We start from the raw sequence: 22,771 nt of genomic DNA, 5'->3' as shown, positions 1-22,771 counted from the left end.
TTCATTCTTTCAAATATATATTGAGTATTATGTGTCTAGTATTCCATAAATGTCTATGATATATTAGTGATAAGGCCAACTTCTTGCCTTTAAATTTACAAAGCAGAAATATAATTTAGGTAATTGCTATAACAAATAAAATACCTTATGAATTATGTATACATGGCTTTTTATAGTAGAGCTGAGCTGAGGGAGAATTGGAAATGATATAATAAACATATAATGGTACATTAGGACTCCCACTACAAAAAAAATCATACATAAATACATGATTTGAAAACTGAAATATCTATAGATGTCTCCTCATACTGTTACCCAATAGAACAAAACTGGCTATTAGTATTAAGTATACTATACTTAATACTAATATGCCATTAAATTTGGTATAAGTAAACATTTCAGAATTGTGTGCAACATAGTGCCTAATCTAAAGAAGTCAGCTCTGACTTTGGCAGATCCACAGGTAAAGAGTCGCCCTAGGCCAAGCAAAGCATGGAGAATGGGAGAGAGCCAATGAAAGAAGGGAGTGGACTGAAACTCAAGACTAAGACAATTTACTGATTACAGAGTTTCCACTCCTATTGTATCTCCCTAAAGAACAGCTTTCCCATAACCTCCATGGTAAAAGGTTTAGAAAACCAAAATTCTCTAACTCTACTCTTCACTATAGGTCACAAGTTATAGATCCTGTCCAAGCTGGAGTACTAAATCGCAGAGAGTTTTACATTTCCCTTTTTTGTTTTCCTTAATTAACAGCAGGCTTCAAATTTATTCTTAATTTTCTCACTTCTCCTTTCTCCCTCTTAACCATCCTTTCAAACAAAGGTACTTTCTCAAAAAAAAAAAAAAAAAAGAGAGATTGTAAGCACGGTAAGGCAATTGTTAAATAACAACTGATAACGGTATTTACAAATTGAGGTCCATTCTTTCCCCTTTACACTATTGCCAATTATAACATTTATTGTACTATCCATAATTTCATACAAATAACCAGAAAATTAAAACAATACCAGTGACAAGAAACTTAGTAATTAGTCTTAGGGTAATTGAGACAGAGATAAAATTCATTAAGGTTCCATAACGCAGTGAATTTTCAGACTCTCAATTTCATACTTGTTAGGCATATACTTGACAAACTAAAATTAAACTGTGTGTTCAGTTTTATAATTATTGAAGAATGTGTATACCATACTGGAAATACATTGTCAATAACTCTTTAAAGCATAAAATATAATTAAGAATTTTATTTATTAAGGGAATGGGAATAAAAGACATAACTCTCCAACTTTCATACGAATCCATTTGACTCTTAAACATTTTCCAGGAATTCTTTATGTATGAAAAGAAATTATCTGTACACAAAGACATTACAGGGTCTATAGGTCCTATGATAGTACACTGACAGTCTAAGTGAAATTAATCTTTTTCACATCCTTTTCCTTGCTGTTGTAATATGATTTATATGATTAAAAACTTAAAAAATAAGATTCCTAGATAGATAAATCATAAAATATGGCATAATGATTCTGAAAAGCGCAAGTTTTCCCCCTACACTCAGCAAAAAAACAAAAACAAAAACAAAAAAACACCCTGTATTTAAATTAAATTAAAATGCAAAAAAGTTAACTAGTTTCAACTACTGAATACTGCTAATACTTAAAAGTAAAACATGGAAAACAATGGCTTTGCTCTAAGAATACTGTAAACTATTGCATTTACTACTAGCAACCAAAAGTAACAAATACAGAAGTATAAAGTTTAAGAATTCAATGTACACTAAGTCAATCAGGACTTTTACATTTATGTCTCTTAGTATAATGCTATTTTAAATTTTTACCCTTTTGCCACTATTTTCCATGATGCCTAAGCACAGAGAGATAGAGATATAGTGGCACTCAATAAATTTTTTTTTTCAAGTGACTGGAAATATACCTGCTTTATGTGTTCTGGTTGCTGGGGCTACTTGATACTTCATCCTACTGGTCACTAGTTCTTCTGCCTTTCAATTATAGATTTTCAGACTGAATGTTTTCAAGTCCAATAATCTCCACTTTTTATCTTTGCTTGCTCTTCTATGCCATGAAAAAAAAAGTTACCCAGTTTTTAATGCATGGGATAAGAAAAGTCATGTGATAGATTATGATGTCCATTTACTTGTATCTTGTTTGTCTACTGTTTAAATCTACCTTACTTTTCTTACTGTATATTTATAACTGTGGCATAGTTATGAGTTTTACATTTTACGGTTACACAAACATGGGTAGTTTACAGATAAACTCACAGGAACACATATATAGTACACAAACTAAAACACTACTGAAAATAAAAGGAAGTACAATCAATAAGCATAAAGTAGTGCATATAAGACAAATCTGGGCATATGATCACCTTATTTAGAAGCAGTGTAGTAAATAAAAATTATAGCACAAACTGATGGTTAAGATTCTACCAGTTAAATTGGTCTTAACTGACTTTTCCTATTAAGACTGAGTATGATTCTTCATTATCTTGATTGGACGTACCCAACTATGTTCAATATACCCTAACATAAAATGTACTTTATGTGAAGTGTCTGAAAATTGGTATTATACCATATATAGTATAAATAACTACCTGTATAAACCTATCATTAACAAGACAGTTATCACATTATTTTGACACTTTCATATGGAAATGCTGTGATAAAGAATGAAGTATATTTATCAAAACAAGTGATTTCAGAAAAAAAATGACAAGAGTAAGTATCATCAATCTCCAACACCACATATGAAATCAGTAAATGTTTTCTGAGGTCCAATATCAGGAAACCAAGATATCCTAATAAAATAGGCAAGAGGGCGTTAACTAATGGAAAATCCATTCTCTGAACATTATCAGTGATTTTTAAAGTTATTTTTCTATTACGGTTGTCCTGATTTTCCCGTTGCTCTCCCCTGTCCATCCAAACTCTTCTCCCACAATCAATTCCCAAGGAAGGAAATCCTGCATTTGTGACATGAATGAACCTTGAAGGCACTATGCTAAGTGAAGTAAGTCAAACAAAGAAAGACAAATACTGAGCGATCTCACTTTCTTGTGGAATCTAAAAATATCAAACTCAAAGAAGCAGTGATCAGACTTGCGGACGCCAGAGGCAGGGATGGGGACTGCAGCAAGAGGGTAGTGGAAGGTGCAAACTTTCAGTTATAAGATAAATAAGTTCTGGGGATATAATGTAAAACATGATGACTATAGTTAACAACACTGTCTTATATATTTAAAAGCTGCTAAGACAGTAGACCTTAAAAGTTTTTATCATAGAAGAAAAATTTATAATTATGTGAGGTGAGGAATAACTATTTGAGGTGATGGATGTTAACTTATTGTGGTAATCATTTCACAACATATACACATACTGAATCATTATGCTGTATGCCCTAAACTTACATAACATTACACATTAATTATATCTCAATAAAACTAGAGAAACGATCATATACTCATGAAATAAAAGTTGTACCTACATGCATACTTTGATTACTACCAGGCAGATTTTCCTATAAATAGTAAAATCATGGCAATTGGTTCTATTAATAATCTTTCATCATTCCTTATTTGTGATTTCTTAGTGGCAGCGACTTTAAATTAAATGTAATTTAATTAGATTTTCCTATTTTGATTCTTTGTGTTACCATAAGAATAATCATTAAAACATTTAATAAACTATTTTTTCTCATTTTTGGTGAGGACACTCTATATTATAGAACCTCTAGTTTTCCAAATATCCTTTAAAATTTTATGATGGTATTCTACCTAATAATATTACACATCTGCATTTGTCAGGCTAACATATTACCAGAGGGGTAAGCATACTACACATTATTTGGTAAACCATCACACTATTTTATAATAATAACACAGCTACCCAGGATAATGTTAGTAACTGAAATAGAAAAAGTATACTTACTCAGTTATAATTTCAGAATTTGTAAAGCTGAGGTTGGTTGAATGACCTTCAAGTTTAGAAGATTCATGTGTATTTAAGGCTGGAGTGGTCTTAGTAGCAAGTACTGTTCTTTTTTTGTCTTTTTCAAGTGCTTTTCTCTTCCCACCATTTTGGAAATATTCTCTGCATACACTACAAGTCAAAATAAAGTTATATATTAAAGCACTAAGTAGGAATATAAAATAAAATGGAAAAACATTGGTCTTTATCAGAATGGGGAACTTTAAAATTATAGATTTCTAATTTAAAAATGTCACACAAATGTAAGTTTAAGAACCTTGTAGCACTTTCACATTTTAAAAATTAAGATATACAAAACATGAACACAGACTGTACTAATAAAAAGTTTTTTTCAGAAAAAAATATATATGTATATATATAATTGAAATTTTAACTTTCTTTTTAGCTGAAACATAAGTTCCTCCAAAAAGCTTAAATAATTCTGCTATTCAGTTACACTAAGCATACAAAAGAAATACTGGTAGTAGTCATAGTTAATTCTGAGCCAGCTTTGCTGGTATTAGACAAATATCCCAAGAGTTATTTTCTAGATCCTTCTGGTTTATAAAGGTAAGGTTTTCGACACATTTAAAATCAATTGTCTTCTTATTTTCTCTGAGAGAAGGGTCTAAAAATCACTTAAATAAAAACTGTATCATTTCATAAAGGTATATATTCAGAAAGCACAATGGTTTGAACACAGTAGTGGTTTTTATAATATTCAAGAATTATTTCTGTGTATCAAGAGATAATTCCTGCTGGTCCCAATTCCTATACTATAAAAATGGAGATTTATCAAGATGTATTGATTTAAGCTCATTACAGTATAGCCCATATCAGGTTGCTATCAAGAATCAGAAACTGATGAATGGCATAACCTTAAACAATTTTTTTGTACCTAATATAATTTTACAGTGAATACAGTGGGGCCCCATGCCTTGTATGCATGAGGTCTGTGCAGAAAAATTCCAATCATTGTTAATGATTGTGAGAACAGTTTGCACATCATTAATATAACCTGGAAGCCAAGGAAAGTAGAATGGAATGTGCATGCACAAACCGTGATGACCTCATTGCAGTAGTCAGTGGGGCAGAAGATGCTATTGAGTGAACATGTGTACTGTGTGGCTTCAAAATGACTGAGCAGAGCAACGAATCTGTATAGAATTCTACCTTAAGCTTGAACATTCCTCCACAGAAACTATTTTGATGATTCAGAAGGCTGCAGCTGTGGGCAACTGGTGATTGGCAGCTTCATTATGAGAACACACCCATTTACGCATCACATCTCATGCAGACAATACAATGTAGCAAAATTGTTTCCAATAAGTTAAAGATAACTAAGTGCTACTAGAGCCATCTTACAGAAAAAACAAATGAACTTTCTGGCCAACCTAATATAATGTTGGATACTTGGACACATTCATAAAAAAAATCCATAGATTTTATAAAACCAAAAGTGAACACTAGCATAAACTATGGATTTTGGATGATGATGATATGTCAGTATAGGTTCATCGATTATAACAAATGCAGCACTCTGAGTGGATAGTGACAGTAGAGGTATATGTGCATGCCCCTATAGGTGGGACATATAGGGTATATATGCACAGTGAGTATATATGGGAACTACCTGTACTTTTTCTTACAGCAAAACTGCTCTATAAAATAAACTCTACCTGAAATAGGAAAAAAAAAATCCAACTCAGAATAGATATTATGTGCCTTCTGATGTAATATACTACACTAAGAAGGGTACTATCACCTATATAATATTTTGCTAATATGCTTAACTTCAATCTAATCAAAAGGAAACAACCATATAAAGCCAAAGTGAGAGATTTCTTGTTCCTAGGAACTAAAAAACACTGTGAGTCAAGGATTTTATATCTATCCAAGTTGTGCATCTTGTAAAACCATAGAAAAGCAGCTTTTGTTATGTAAAAATTCATGAAACATTATAGATGCAAGCTGTTTATAAAAAATCTACTGAAAGATGAATTCCTCCATGAGATGATTCAGAAATACTGGTGAAGAGGATGGTAGTGAATAAAAAGCATTAAATAAAATTAAAAAAAAAAAAGATTTTTATAATCCTGAAGGCAACAATTCCAAATGAAGATGAAAGTTATAAATATTTATGTGCTACTTATCAGAGCAACCATCTCTTTACAAAGCAGATAAACCAGGAAGATGCATGTAGAAACAGATATAGTTAACAACAGGTAACTTTTTAAAACACCACTTTCAGCCTGGCTAGTGTAGCTCAGTAGACTGAGCGTGGGCCTGTAAACCAGAGTATCACCGTTCGATTCCCTGAGGTGCAGGCCAGTTCTCAGCAGGGGACACATGAGACACAACCATACATTGATATTTCTCTCCCTCTCTCCTTCCCTTCCCCTCTACAGATAGATAGATAGATAGATAGGTAGATAAATATTTTTAAAAATAAAAATAAAATACCACTTTCAATCAAATGAATGAAAAATAAGCCCTAAAGAGCATAATAAGGTTTATATTATCATTATTTAACAAATATTGCTCTCACACAGACAGTACAGCTTCTTATCAAGTGTACATGGAATAGTCGCAGTATGAGTCATGAAAAAATAATGCAAACAAAATCATCCAATCACAATGCAATACAACTAAAACTAACAACAAAGTAGATCCAAAAAACCATTTCCCTGCAAATGTTTTAAATTAAATAACTCTAGGTCAAATAAAAATATTGGTAAAAATCATAGGATAACTAAAAACAAAATGAACAATAAGGAAAACAAGAAGTCAGAATCTAAGGAATGCAACTGAAATAGAGACTCGAGGAAAATTCAAGTCATTTAATATTATACCAATACAAATAAAATAATAAAAATAAATGAAGTAAATATCCAATTCAAAGGATTAGGATAAAAATATAAACAAAATAAAAAAAGAGAGGAAGGGGTATTAATGATTTAGAAAACTAGGACTGACAAATAAATATACAAACTGGTTCTTTAACTTGCATAACTTTATCCAAATAAAACTGAAAACTTAGATGAAACAATTTTTCTAAGAAAGAGATCCAAGATGGCAGCAGAGCAGGTGGAAGCTATACTAACCACCTCCCAGGACCAAAGTGGAATTACAACTAAATTATAGAAAAATCATCATGAATAATCAACTGAACAATACCTGGAAAAAAGCCTTATAACCAAGGACTTTACAGAAGAAACCACGTCCACTACATTAAGATTGGCAGGAATTGGGGAGGCATGAGATGGCTGCCAGGGCTCCCACAGGCAACCAATAAAGTTCCAGAGGTGGCTGGGGGGAGGTGGTCCACCTGAGAACTGTGGGATCTAAACCCTAAGCTGGGCACCACAGCTAAGAGCACCAGAACTAGGAAAGAACCCAAATAACATCTGTCTGCAAAAAGCAGTGGGTTTTCTGTCTACTAGGGAGAGATGGCTAGAGACACAGAGAACACACAAAATTTTGTTTGTAGTCACTTATCTTGGGCTCTAGCTGAGGAAGGGCAGAACAGACGAGCAATGTGAGAAGAGTCTGGGGTAGGTGGCCCTGGGGAGAAAGCTGAAGGGTCAGCCATCAGGATCCCTGTCCTGAGTCATTCCCCATGATACTGTGGCCAACTTCCTCAGGCAGAACTCTCCCTTTCAAGTGGCATCAGCCTGAGGGTAAGAAATAGTCCTACCTGCAGCAATCCCTGTGGAGCTTAAGCTCTGCTGAGTAGTACTGATGGAGGCACTTTCACTGCTTAACCAAACAGAAAGCCAGCAGGGGAAGGTAGATCTTTGAGAGATTTGAGACTATAAGTGACCCTCCCCAAACCCCAGTGCTAGTAAAAAAGTCAGCCTTGGTGCACAGGTTGAATCTTTTTACGCACACCTAGGCCCAGCAGAGGGAGCCACACAAAGTGTGGATTGCTAATAGTTCCAGAAAGGTTGCCCAGGGTCAGTCAGCATTTGATACAGGGCAGCAACAGAGTCTTTGCATTCCTGCCTAATGCATAAAAACAAACACAATGGGACAGCCAAAATGGGAAGAAAAGGAAGCAGGCCTCAGAAGTAAGAACAAGAGAATTTTCCAGAAGAACTAAATGAAATGGAAGCAAGCAACTTATCAATATAAAATTTAGAGTAATGATTATAAGGGTGCTCAACAGTATCAAAAAGGACATAGAAACCATAGAAAAACAGTCATCTGTTCAGAATACGGTATCTGAAATAAATAATATGGGGGTGGACACACAAAAACCAGGATTTATTTATAAAAAAATTGTGTATTTATCTTTACATGTTTAAACTTCATTCACCATCAAAGTGTTACAAAACAGAGGGCGGGGGGGGGCAATATTTGGCCTACCTAGGGATACCAAAAACTGCTACAGAACAACAGCCCCCCCCCCACCGCCCTGAGGATGGTATACTAATACCTACTAGGCTCCAATTGGAAAGACATCTCTCAATGCCAGAGATTTGTGAAGAGGAAAGAAAAGGGTTTTTTATGTACAGACTTAAAGTAGTGACCTGAGGCCCCCATAAAAACATCAAAGTCCTTTAGGATAACCACAGACGCCCACAGGGCTTCCTTCTCCCCCTGCCCTAATTCAGGGTACCCTATCTCAGGAAAAGAAGCACACATCTGTTTCAGGTCGCTGGCACCGTGAGCTGTGTTGCTGTCCAGGCAAGATCTCCAGTTAATCCAAAGTCATGTGGTACCTTCTCACGGTCCCCTGGCAAGAGTTCTTTCTAACAAGTTCCACGCAAAGTCTCTCCTGCTTCCCAGGCCCCTCGGCCAAAGGGAGCATCCCAAAGCTGCGTGGGCCTCTTCTACCAAAGCTGCAGGGGTCCGCACTCTGCCAAAAGTACGTGGCTTTCTTCTTCATCTGGCTGCAGGGATCTCCATCCTGGCAAAGCTGCATGCTCTCTCTTTCACCTCACCAAGAGGGAGTCCTAACTCTGCTAAAACTGCGTGCTTCTCCCTTTCACCTGGGCAAGAGGGGGTCCTAACTCTGCCCCAAACTGCATGGATCTCTCCCTCAATGGCTGCAGGGGTCTGTACTCTCCCAAAACAGTGTGGCTCTCCTCTCCGCCTCACCAAGTGGGAATCCTTACATTGCTGAAACTGCATGGCTCTTTTTTTAATGGCTGCTGCATCTGGGTTTAAATCCACCACCCCCTCAGTCCTCCTTTGCAACCCCATTTCCGACTCCTCCCACAATTGGTTACACCTGCCAGGACTCCCCGTATTATTCCAAGTGTACTGGGCTGCCATCATGAGTCTGGGCAGGTGTGGCCCCATGGTGTGAAGCCAATCAACTCCAAGTTCCCACACAGGCGCTGTAACTCAGGGGACCTGCCCCTAGTTACGTTTTGGGTGGAAGTTACTTCCTTCTCCCTGGGTCAAAGCATGGCCACAACTATTTAACATATCTATGCAGCCAGTTAAAGGTTATAGATACGATAAATGACCATTCCAGAGGTTAGCTGCATAACTGTTGCTATGCAAAACAACTCTCAATGGCTCTGCTCCATTTGTCCCTATCCCCAACTGACACCTGGGGGGAGGGGGAGGACATCTGAATATTTCCTGGACACCCTGAGCTCTGGACCCCATCCCAAATCCTTTTTTGGGGGCCCCCCTCCTGCTTGCGCCCTTTTACAAAAGTACTCTCCATTTGATGCAATAAACCTACTGAGACTTTTTTCCGCTGCTCAAAATAGTTTTTGAACTCACCGATTCTAATGCCCTTTAGTGCTATTGCCATTTTTTTGTTTCACCTCTGCAACACTGGCAAAACCTTTCTGTTTGAGAACTTTATTCATTTGGGGAAACAAAAATGCGTGCTTGGGCCAGGATCAGGTGAATAGAGAGGGTGAGGGTTAGCCCCGCCAACAAAAAGGAAAGAGTGTAGGGGCTATTTGCTACTACTAAGTGCACCTCAGATTGATCAAAGGAGTGCAGAGCTAGGTGGGCTCACTGGCGCCAGCTTGGCACAACTGCGCTGAGCAGAAAGTGTGAACTCTGGGGACGTGTGCTGAAAACTGGACACCTGTGATTATTGTAGCCCAAACTGAGCCCCCATACTTATGAAAGAACAGGAAAGGAAAATGGGAGCTGAGTCGACCACTGCCTGCAGGAACCAGGAACTTCTGCAAAACCTGCTGGGCAGGCTTAACAATCAGCAGAAGGGCTTTTTTTAAAATTTTATTTTAAGAGTAAGACAGTAAGACCTGAAGCTGAGAGAAAACAGACAGATCCAGAAAGAAATCTGGAGCTGAGAGAAAACAGATCCAGAAAGAAATTAGAAGGTGAACACAAACACATGAGAAAAATTTTACCTTTCTCTTATCAGAACTTAATTTTTTCTTTTTTTCGTCCACTTAGTTTTTTGGTTTGTTTTTACTGTTTATTTTGTTTCTTTATTATTCTCTCTTTCATATTGCATTTTAGTTTCTCTTCTTTCACTTCACTCATCTTCCAAATAACACCCTAAGCTTGATCTTTTATTTTTTATTCTTTTTATTCAGATTACATATTAACCATATTATTGTTATTCCAATTCCTATAACACCCTTCCCTGGTCTTAATCCATTTTGCATTTTTCCGGAGCTTTAATACTGTTGGTATAAACTTTCTTTACTTTTACACTATGCAAACTTTCTATTCCTTACTCTCACTATTTCTTCTCCATCAAACCTCGCATAAGCACTCTTCTTCTTTTAAGTCAGTTTACATTATTTTTCCCTTCTTATAAGAGTTTTATTTCTTTTCCACCTTTTGTAAACAGTGGCTACCTGGATAAAATAACACGATTACTGCTGTACTTCTCCATTGGAATTCCTATTTGTTCATTATGTGTTTGTCCTTTAAATTCCATATAATATTCTCCCCCTATCTTACTCTATTTTGCTTTCCCCATGCCCATGATCAGTTGAGTGAAGAATCTTATTTCTTTGTTTTCTCTTACTTTCCTCCCCCTCTCTTAACCTGGGCTTTACTCTTTACTCTTATTAATCTGCTTCCCCCATCTTCTCAAAACCATTTTTCTTTACCATAGACAACTCACAATCACTTTTCACTATTATACAACATTCTCATTCCCATTCCACCTTTATTAAACTTCATTCAGCTGTGATTGCTATCGACCCTGCTGTGGTTTTTCTGCAATTTTGCTCCCATTGGTCCAGTACCTTTTCAATTTCACTTCAAATTTTATAGTACACTCTTCCCATTTCTTACCCCAGTGTTCACATTGTCCTTTCGTGTTTTACTTACATTTTAAATTTTGTTATCTCCCTTTCTTCGCATCAGTTCTACCCTAGTATTTATCAAATCTCCTTCCTCTTAAGAGTCAATAATATTTTCCCCTCTTTCAGTCATCTCATATTCTTTTTGTCATATCTTATATCCACAATCCCCCTTCACCTTTATTAAGCTTAGCTCAATTGCAGTTGAGAATACTGATGTGGTAGGGGGTTATTTTACTGGTATATGTTTGGTTTTCTGGTAATACTGCTTTGTTAACAAATACCTGTACAACAGCACACAAGATAAGGTGGGACTACCAATAAGCCCGATGGAGGGGAGAACCCAACAACAAAGAAGCCTCCAACAAGTACAACCCAAGTACAATAAGAGACCCAACACAAATGGAAGAAAGGGCAACCCAAGAACATCAGACAAGGAGATCAAAGAGACCATACCACTGAGTCTCACAGAACTCCTACCACAGAAGGTGAAGCCATGATGACAGCTGGCAAAGGAGGACATCTGAAAAAAGAAACCAGAAAGACTCACCTAACATTGTAAGACAAAGAAAGAACCTGGAATTGAAAGGATTGGGGAATTGCCAGTAGAAGAGCTAAATGAAATGGAAGCAAACAAATCAATAGACATAGAACTCAAAAGAATGGGTATAAGAATGCACAAGGAACTCAGTGACAACTACAAAGAACTGAGTGGGGAAAAAGTATGAAAAAAGAAACAGTATGAAAAAAGAAACAGAACCTATAAACAAGAACCAGGAAGAAATGAAGAATATAATGTCTGAAATAAAACCTACATTATAAGGAATTATAAGCAGGCTGAATGAAGCAGCAAACCAAATTAGTGAGCTGGAAGACAAGGTAGAAATAAATACCAGGTAGGGCAGCCGAATGAAAACAGATGCAAAAGGTATGAAGATAGCTTAAAGAAGTTCAGGACAACATGAAATACAACACATTTTGAACCACAGCAGTACCAGGAAGAGAAGAAATGGAGGAGGGGAAAGAAAACATGTTTGAAAAAATAATAACAGAAAAGTTCCCTAACCTGGAAGAAAAAGGCATGCAAGTTTAGGAAACAGAGAGGTTCTCAATCAAGATGAACCCAAACAGGCTTACTCCAAGATACATCATAATTAAAATGCCAGTCATTAAGGACAAAGAGAATCTTAAAGGCTGAAAGGGAGAAACAAATAGTGACATACATGGGAGTTCTGATAAAGCTAGCAGGTGATTTCTCAACACAGACACTACAAACCAGAAGGGAGTGGCAAGATATAAAGCTAGCAGGTGATTTCTCAACACAGACACTACAAACCAGAAGGGAGTGGCAAGATATATTCCAATTAATGAAAACCAGAAATCTGCAAACAAGAATATTCTACCCAGCAAAACTCTCAATTATAATGAAAGGAAAATAGGGAGTTTCCCAGACAAAACATAGCTAAAAGAATACACCTCCACCAAAACAGCAGTGCAAGCAAGAGATGCTAAAGTGACTGCTTTAAGAAGAGGAATAAAAAGAGTGACAGATGGAGGAACACAGGTACAATGGGGGAAAATGTATAAGAGTCTATCAATAATAACCGATTATATGCTCCAATCAAGACATACGGTACCCAAATGAGCCCTGGCTGGTGAAGCTCAGTGCACTGAGCACAGGTCTGCGAACCAGAGGATCGCGGTTCAATTCCCAGTCAGGGCACATGCCTGGGTTGCAAGCCAGTTCCCTGCAGGCCAGTTCCCAGCAGAGGATGCACTAGAAGCAACCATACATTGATGTTTCTCTCCCCCTTTCCTTCCCCCCTAAAGATAAATAAATAAATAAATATTAAAATAAATAAATAGACTAAAGTCTTAAAAAAAAAAAAGACATACGGTACCCAAATGAAAAAGAAAACATGAACTACACTTATTCTTCCTATAAAAGACCCACCTCAGAACAAAAGCCCTACACTTATGGAAAGTGAAGGGTTAGAAAAAATATTCCAAGCAAGTAAAAGGAAAAAATAAGCCGTGGTAGCAATACTTATATAAGGAAAAATAGATTTCAAAACAAAGGCCACAGTAATAGACACAGAAGGATACATCAAAATACTCAAAGGGAGAATCCATCATGAAGACATAAACATTGTAAACATATATACAACCAACATAGGACCACCCAGATATATAAGGAAAATCTTGGAGGACTTTAAGAAAGATACTGACAACAACACACTTCTACTAGCAGATTTTAATACCCCACTGTCAAAAATGGATAGATCTTCCAAACAAAATATCAACAAGGACATTGTGGCATTGAACAATGCCCTAGATGAAATGGACTTTTAACAGATATACATAGAACCTTTCATCCCAAAGAAGCAAAATACACACTCTTTTCAAACACACATGGAACATTTTCAAAGACACAACATCTGAGAGGACACAAAACAAGCCTCAACAAATTCAAGAAAACTGAAATTATATCCAGCATTTTCTCAGATCATAAAGCCCTAAAACTAGAAACAACATTCAGGGAAAAAAACTCAAAAATATTCAATCTCATGGAGACACAACAGCATGTTATTAAACAATGAATGGGTTAATAATGAGATCAAAAAAGAAATCAAAAACTTTCTGTAAACACATGAAATTTAACACAGAACAGTCCAGAATCTATGGGACACAGCAAAGGCTATCCTGAAAGGGACGTTCATAGTAATACAGGCCTACTCAGAAAAGATAGAAACACTTCAAATAAACAACCTAACACTACATCTACAATAAGTGGAGCACCAACAAGAAACCATGCCCAGAGTGAGTAGAAGGAAAGAAGTAACCAAGATCAGAGCAGAATTAAATGACATAGAGACTAAACAAAAAATTCAAAGGATCAATAGATAAAGGAGCTGGTTCTTTGAAAAGACAAGCCAAAGTGACAAGCCTTTTCTCAAAAAGAAAAGAGAAAGGACCCAAATAAACACAATCAGAAATGAAAGAGGAGAGATTAAAACTATTCCCACAGAGATACAAACGACTATATGAAGAAGCACAAAGCACATGTCCCAAAATTGAATAGAGAAGAAGCACTAAGACCAATAGCAGCTAGTGAAACTGAAGCAGTAATCAAAAAACTCCTGACTTCCACCAAGATGGAGGCATAGGTGGATATGCCATGACTTCTCACACAACCAAGTTTAGAGCCAACTAAATATTAGCAACAGAAAACACAGCCAGAACACAGAAAACTGAACTTTTTGGAAGTCTGTTAACAACAAATTCTTCAGCCTGATCGGTAAGGGGCGAAACCAGCAGCTGGTGGAGCGGGGTTGCACAGGAAAACTCAGTCAGACGGACTCAGGTGCGCAGAATCCAGGCTCCCGGAATCCAGGCGCAGGGTTGGACCTAGTGAGTGACCCCGGGGGGAAACAGGGAGGGAGAAGGGCTGCGGGTTGACTGTGGTCACGCATTTGTGTGCGGATAGACAAGTGAGGGAGTGGGCGATTGGACCGGAACCCAGCGGGTCCCCACACTAGCGGCAGGGAGGGCGCCGCCATTTCCCTGCTCTGATCCCACCTCCACATACAGCATCATAACCCAGCCACTCTGAGTGGCCTGGCCCTGGTGAACCACCTAAGGCCCTGCTCCTCACCCAGCGGTGAGAAACAGCAGAGGGGGTCGCCATTTCCCCGCTCTGACCACGCCCCCACATACAGCGTCACAACCCAGCGACCTGGCAGTCCAAGGTGCCGGTCCTCACACTTAAAGAGCGCGAACAGACCAAAAATGGCTCAAGAAGATCTTAAAGCCCCAGAGCCTATAAATCTAAGCCATGAAGAAATAGCAAAACTCTCAGACACACAGTTTAAAACACTAGTGATCAGGATCCTCACAGAACTGGTTGATTATAGCCACAAATTAGACAAATATATGAAGGTGAAACTAATTGAAATGAATGGAATTGCACAGGAAACCAATAGCAATGAAAAGGAAACTGGGACTCAAATCAATGGAGTGGACCAGAAGAAAGCAAATAATGGCCAAACAGAAAAGAGTCAAGAAGCAAGAATTCAAAGAAATGAGGAGAGGCTTAGGAACTTCCAGGACATCTTTAAATGCTCCAACATCTGAATTATAGGGGTACCAGAAGGGGGAAAGGCACAGCCACCAGAGGAAAACTTATTTGAACAAATAATAAAGGAGAATTTCCCCAATCTGGCAAAGGAAATAGACTTCCAGGAAATCCAGGAAGCTCAGAGAGTCCCAAAGAAGTTGGACCCAAGAAGGAACACACCAAGGCACATCATCATTACATTAGCCAAGATGAAAATGAAGGAGAGAATCCTAGAAGCAGCAAGAGATAAGGGGACAGTCACCTACAAAGGAGTCCCCATCAGACTGTCAGTAGATTTCTCAAAAGAGACCTTACAGGCAAGAAGGGGCTGGAAAGAGGTATTCCAAGTCATGAAATCTAAAGACCTACAACCAAGATTGCTCTATCCAGCAAAACTTTCATTTAAAATGGAAGGACAGATAAAGTGCTTCTCAGATAAGATCAAATTCAAGGAGTTCATCAGCACCAAGCCCTTATTATATGAAATGTTAAAGGGACTTATCTAAGAAAAAGAAGTTAAAGAAACATGAACAGTGAAAGGACAACAAACTCACAGTTATTAACAACCACACCTAAAACGAAAGCAAACTAAAAGGACAGCTAGATCAGGAGTGGAAACATAGAAATGAAGATCTCATGGAGGGTTAGCAACAGGGGAGTGGGAGGAGGAGAAGGTGGGAGAAGGTACAGAAAATAAGTAGCATAGACAGTAGATAGAAAGTAATGGGGGGGCAAGAATAGCATGGGAAATATAGAATCTAAAGGACTTGAGACACATGGTCATAAACTAAAGGGGGGGTAATGGTGGGGATGGGGGGGTAGGGTGGAGGGGAATGAAGGGGGGGAATAGAACAACTGTAATAGCATAATCAATTAAAAAAAAAAAAAAACCCTCCTGGCACACAAAAGGCCTGGACCAGATGGTTTCACAGGAGAATTTTGCAACAATTTAAGGAAGAGCTAACCCCTACCCTTCTCAAACTATTCCAAAAACTTCAAGAAGAGAAAAATCTCCAAAATTCTTTTTATGAAGCCAGCACATCGTAATCCCACAGACAAAAAAGGACAAAACAAAGAAAGAAAACTCTAAGCTAATGTCACTGATAAACAAAGAAGTGAAAATCAAAATCCTTAACAAAACATTGGCAAACCACATCCAGCAATACACCAGATCATACACCATGATCAAGCGGGATTCATCCCAGGGATGTAAGGATGGTACAATACTCAGAAATCAATAAACATAAAATATCACATAAACAAAAGACAAAAATTACATGATCATATTAACAGATGTGGAAAATGCATTTGATAATATAAAGCACGCATTTATGACAAAAACCATCAGCAAAGTGGGAATAGAGGGAGCATACCTCAATATTATAAAGGCCATACATGAGAAGCCTATAGCCAACATCATAATCAATGGGAAAAAGCTTAAAGCTTTCCCACTAAGTTCAGGAACAAGACATGGGTATCCACTTTCACCACTTCTATTCAACATAGTACTGAAATTCTAGCCACAGAGATTAGACAAGAAAAAGAAATAAAAGACATCCGAACTGGAAAGAGAGAAGTAAAACTGTCTTTGTTTGCAGATGACATGACAGTGTACATAGAAAACCCTACAGACTCCCCCAAAGAACTACTCGACCTAAAAACCAAATTTTGCAAAACAGCGGGTACGAAGTCAATATTTAGAAATAGAATAGATTTTTATACACCAAGAGTGAAATATTGGAAGCATAAATTAAACAAAAAAGTTCCATTTCCTATAGTAACAAGAAAAATAAACTACTTGGGAATAAACCTAACCAAGGAGCTAAAAGATCTGCAAACAAAAAAAATACAGAACACTGAAGAATGAAATTAAGGAAGACACAAATAAATAGAAGCATATGCCATGTTCAGGGATAGGAAGAATTAGCATCATCAAAATGTCAATATTACCCGAAGCAATGTATAGATTCAATACCATCCCTATTAAAATACCAATGATGTTTCACAGATATAGGAAAAACATTTCAAAAGTTTATGTGGCACCAGAATGACCCTGAATAGCCTCAGCAATTCTGAGAAAGAAGAACAAAGTAGGAAGGATCACAATACTTGATATCAAACTATATCACCAGGCTACTGTAATCAAAACAGTCTGGTACTGGCATAAAAACAGACACATGGATCAATGAAACAGAATAGAGAGCTCAGAAAAAAAAAAAACATGTTTCTATGGTTGACTAATATTCAACAAAGGGGCAGGGGCATAAAATGGAATAAAAATAGCCTCTTTAACAAATGGTGTGAGATCTGGACAACTACATACAAAAAAGTAAAGCTCGACACAAACATACACCATACACCAAAATAAACTCAAGACGAATAAAAGACTTATAAATATAAGTTGCAACCTTGAAAGTCCTAGAGGTGAACATAGGCAAGAAAATTTCAGATATTCCATGCAGCAGTGTTTTTACCAATACATCCTTTATAATGGAAAGAATAAATGGGAGTACAGCAAATTAAAAAGCTTTTGCATGGCAAAAGAAAATATCAGCAAAATAAAGAGGGAACCAACAGTATGGAAAATATACTTGCCTATGATATTTCAGACAAGGGTTTGATCTCCAAAATACATAAAGAACTCACAGGACTCCACTCTAGGAAGACAAAGAATCCAATTAAAAAATGGGTAAAGGACCTGAACAGACACTTATTCAAGGAGAACACACAGACGGCCCATGTTAAAGGATGCTCAGCCTCACCAGCCATCAGAGAGATAAAAATTAGAAACACAATGAGACACCACTTTAAACTGGTCAGAATGGCCATTATAAGCAAATCAACAAATGCCTACAAGGTTGTGGAGAAAAGGGATCCCTGGTACACTGCTGGTGAGAATGCAGACAAGTGCAGCCACTGTGGAAAACAGTATGGATTTTCCTCAAAAAACCAAAAATGGAACTGCCTTTGAACTTGGCAATTCCAGTGCTTAGGTTATGTCCTAAGAATCCTGAAACACCAATTCAAAAGAACCTATGCACCCCTATGTTTAGCAGCACTATTTACAATAGCCAAATCCTGGAAACAGCCTAAGTACCCATTAGGAAATGAGTGGATCAAAAATCTGTGGTACATTTACACAATGGAATACTACACACATGAAGAAAGAAGGAACTCCTTCCTACCCTTCATCACAGCATGGATGGAACTGGAGAGTATTATGCTAACTGACATAAGCCAGGCTGGGAAAGACAAATATCATGATCTCACCTATAAGTGTAACCTAATCAACAACAACAAAAAACAAGACAGCAAAATATAGCCAGAGACATGGAAATAAAGAACAAACAGACAGTACCAGAGGGGAGGTGTGAGGTGTATAACTGGGTAAAGAAGTGTAAGGATCAAGTCAAGGAACATGTATAAAGGACCCAAGGACAAAGACAATGTTGGGGTGGGAGGATGGAACGGGAGATGTAGGGCATGGGTAGGGTAGGGGAGAGTAACCTGGGGAAAAGGAAGACAACTATAATTGAAAAACAATAAAAAAAAATTTTAAGAGATTAAATTAAAAAACCAGATAAACATACTCAAAAGAAATGCCTATAATTTCTATTACATGATGTATAATTAATATAAAAGGTCCTAAAATCTATGACGAAAATAGGACTAGAACAGTCTAAATGTTCATCTTCACCCACTTTTTATTGTATAAATTATATACTAAATTGGTTGAACTCTCTTAAGCTTACGTTGTATCAGGCAGGATTTCTGTACTCTTTTGAAGAGAGGATACAATACCTAAATTCAAATGTTCTGTTATGTAATGAAAATAATGAATTCAGACTAAATAAATCCTATTAATTAAAAAAAAAAAGGTACATTGAAGCAAATGAAAATGAGAACATCACAACCCAAAATCTGTGAGGCAAAGACAAACCAATCCTAAAATGAAAATTCATAGCATTACCTGCCTATTTCAGGAAACAAGAAAAAGCTAAAATAAACAATCTAACTTTATAGTTAAAGGAACTTGAAGAAGAATGTTGTGGACAGCTCTGCCTGGTTCTAGGAATTGTAACTCGACCCCCCCTGTGGCTAAGGGCAAGGAACAGCTTTTGGAATGTGAGCCGAAGGAGACAAAGCTTATTTCTGGTACCAAACGCTGCCTCAGTTTCCTCTCCCTGCCCCCAAAGCTTGGTTGGAAGTCAATGACAGGTAAGACCACTCACAGCGTGGGGCAACCTAAGCCAGACTCAATCACTTGGGAGGCTATCATGGAAGGACTTGGGGGGCTGCAACAAACAGGGAGCAATGGACTCTCGCCTCCGGCCTTGAGAAAGCCCAAGTCCCCATGTTCTCTGGGAGAAGTGTGTCCTGGCTCCAATCCCCTTAACCCTGAATACCTGATGGGGAGGCAGTGCAGCTCTTTGCCTTGCTAGAGTGGTATCCAGGGTAAATCAGGCATAAGAAAGAATACGTAAAAATCCTGTGAAACCTGCTTTGTTTAGAATGCTCTCATTTAAATCATAAGGGTCCAAGCAAGAAGTTGGTTCCTCAAAGTTTTATGGCTCATTAGCTATCTGACCCTGACTGAGAATAAGCCCTCAGATTTCTTTGAAATGTTATCTGCTGTTTGATCCTTGCTGCCCTGTATTCCTGTGTATCACAACCCAATAAAAGCCCCTGGAGGAGGGGGCTCAATGCCTTTTTCCCCTGAGAAACTGGCCACCTCTTCTCCCCAAGCAGATCACATCATGTCTCTGTCATGTTTATTCTCATCCGTGGCACACGGGGGACTTGCAAGGAAAGTCGCCCACACAGAAGAACAAGAAACCAAGCCCAAAGTGAGTAGAAGGAAGGAAATAATAATCAGGGCAGAAATAAATAAAATACATTCTTAAAAAAAATACACATGATCAATGAATCCAACAGCTAGTTCTTGAAAAGATAAACAAGACTTTCAAACCTTTAACTTGAGTCACAAAAGAGGACCCAAATAAATAAAATCAGAAGTGAAAAAGGAGAAATAACACTGACACTAAAAAAATACAAAGGATTGTAAGAAAGTATTACTAACAACTATATGTCAATAGATTGGATAACCTGAACAAAATGTACAAATTCCTAGAAATATATTCTACTATTTTTCAAAACTAAATCATGGAAGAATCAGAGAATATGAATAGACAGATTACACCTAGTGATACTGAAGCAGTAATCAAAAAATTCCCACCGAACAAAAGCCCTGGACCAGATAGCCTCAAAGGTAAATTTTACCGAACATTCCAGGAAAAAATAACACCTCTTTCTCAAACTATTCCAAAAAACTCAGGAGGAGGTAAGATTCCCAAGCTCATTTTACTAGGCCAGCATTATCCTAATGCCAAAACCAGATATAAACACTATAAAAAAACCTACAAAATTATAGGCCAGTATCACTGATGGACATAGATGCTAAAATTGTCAACAAAATATTAGCAAACCAAACCTAGAAATACATCAAAAAGATCAGACAGCATGAACATATGAGTTTTTCCCTGGGATGGAAGTTTGGTACAATATGTGCATATCAATAAATGTGATATAGTACATGGACAAAATGAAGGATAAAAACCACATGATCTTAGAATAGATGAAGAAAAAGCATTTGAAAAAACCCAACATCCATTTATGATTAAAAAAAAAAACTGTCAGCAAAGTGGGAACAGAGGAACATATCTCCATATAATAAAGGCCATATGTGACAAACCCACTGCCAGCAGCACTCTCAATGGGCAGAAACTACAAATGTTCCTCTTAAGATCATAAACAAAAAACAGGGATGTCTGCTTTTATCTCTCTCATTCAACATAGTACTGGAAGTCCTGGCCATAGCAATCAGGCAAAAACAAGAAATAAAAGGCATCCAAATTAGAAAGGAAGAAGTAAAAGTGTTTTTATTTGCAAACAATATGATACTGCACATAGAGAACCCCAAAGATTCCACCAAGAGACTACTAAAACTGACAAATGAATCCTGTAAAGTAGCAGGATGCAAAATTAATATCCAGAAATCAGTTGCATTTTTATATGTCAAAATAAACTATCAAAGGGAAGTTAAGGTAACAATCCCATTCATGTTATTTCAAAAAGAAAATAAATAACCTAGGAATAAATCTAGCCAAAGATGTAAAAGACCTGTATTTGGAAAATTGTAAGACACTGAAGAAAGAAATTGAAGAAAATACAAATAAGTGGAAGCACATACCGCATTCATGGATAGAAAGAATTAACATAATTAAAATGTCCATATTAACCAAAGCAATCTACACATGTATACATTCAATACCATTTCTATCAATATACCAATGGCATATTTCACAGACTTAGAACTAATATTTCAAAAATTTACAAGGAACCACAAAAGGCCCCGAATAGCAACAAAAATCTTGAAAAAGAAGAACTAAGTTGGAAAAATCACACTATCTAATATCAAACTATACTATAAGACTACAGTAATCAAAACAGCATGGTACTAGCCTACCGACACACAGACACAGATCAATGGAACAGAATAGAGAACCCAGAAATGAACCCACAGCTTTATAGCCAACTGATAATTGACAGAGGAAGCAAGCACATAAAGTGGGCTAAATATAGTTTATTCAATAAATGGTGTTGGGAAAACTGGACAGATACATGCAGAAAAATGAAACTAGACTGCCTTCTTATGCCACAAACAAAAATAAACTCTCTGTGCTTTAACTCAATTACCTTAAGGTAAACCCCCATGAGTACAAAGGAGACAACCTCAAAACTATTTAAATAGTTCCAGACAATAAGAACAAAATAAATTTTTCAAAGTCATTTTTAGGGAACAAATAACAATGAGAATAAGATCTGATAATTTTTACAAAGAACACAAACCAACATCACTTGTAATTATCAATGTAAAAATATGAAATAAAATTTTAGCAAATAGAATGAAGCATGACGAAACAGTATGTATTTCAGGAATGCAAGGATGATTCAATATAAGTTTTTAAATTAATATAGTTCATTATATTCATGTTTTTAAAAAGAATTTATTTATTTTTTAGACAGAAGGGAAGAGAAGGAGAGAAACACTGACGTGTGAGAGACACATCAATCAGTTGCCTCTTGTACACCCCTAAACAGGGCTCTGCATCTGCAACCCAGGCATTTACCCTGACTGGGAATCAAACTGGCAACCTTTTGGTTTACAGGCTGGAGGTCACTCACTGAGCCACATTAGCCAGGGCTATATTCATAACATAAACTTTAATAAGAAAACTCATATTCATTTCCATAAATGCTGAAAAGGACATTCAAGAAATTCAATACTCCTAATAAAAACCCTCAATAATATAGGAATTGGTGGATACTTTCCATCAGTGAAATTAAACACAT

The 22,771-nt window shown here is 37.0% G+C and overlaps 1 protein-coding gene across 2 annotated transcripts in view; it reads right to left on the bottom strand.

Moving 5' to 3' along the window:
• BMT2 (base methyltransferase of 25S rRNA 2 homolog) overlaps positions 1 to 22,771 on the bottom strand; it is a 161,262-nt gene that overhangs the window by 98,999 nt on the left and 39,492 nt on the right. For both annotated transcript variants that reach the window (XM_037131061.2, XM_037131062.2), the window contains exon 3: positions 3,947 to 4,117. In XM_037131061.2, coding sequence (XP_036986956.1) covers positions 3,947 to 4,117 — 171 coding nt within the window. The remainder of the gene's footprint in view (positions 1 to 3,946; positions 4,118 to 22,771) is intronic.

Source organism: Artibeus jamaicensis, unplaced genomic scaffold, assembly GCF_021234435.1.
Source record: "Artibeus jamaicensis isolate MK-2021 breed Jamaican fruit bat unplaced genomic scaffold, CSHL_Jam_final contig_311, whole genome shotgun sequence".
In the NCBI taxonomy this organism is placed as follows: domain Eukaryota; kingdom Metazoa; phylum Chordata; class Mammalia; order Chiroptera; family Phyllostomidae; genus Artibeus; species Artibeus jamaicensis.
This window is presented reverse-complemented; position numbering and strand designations above follow the sequence as displayed.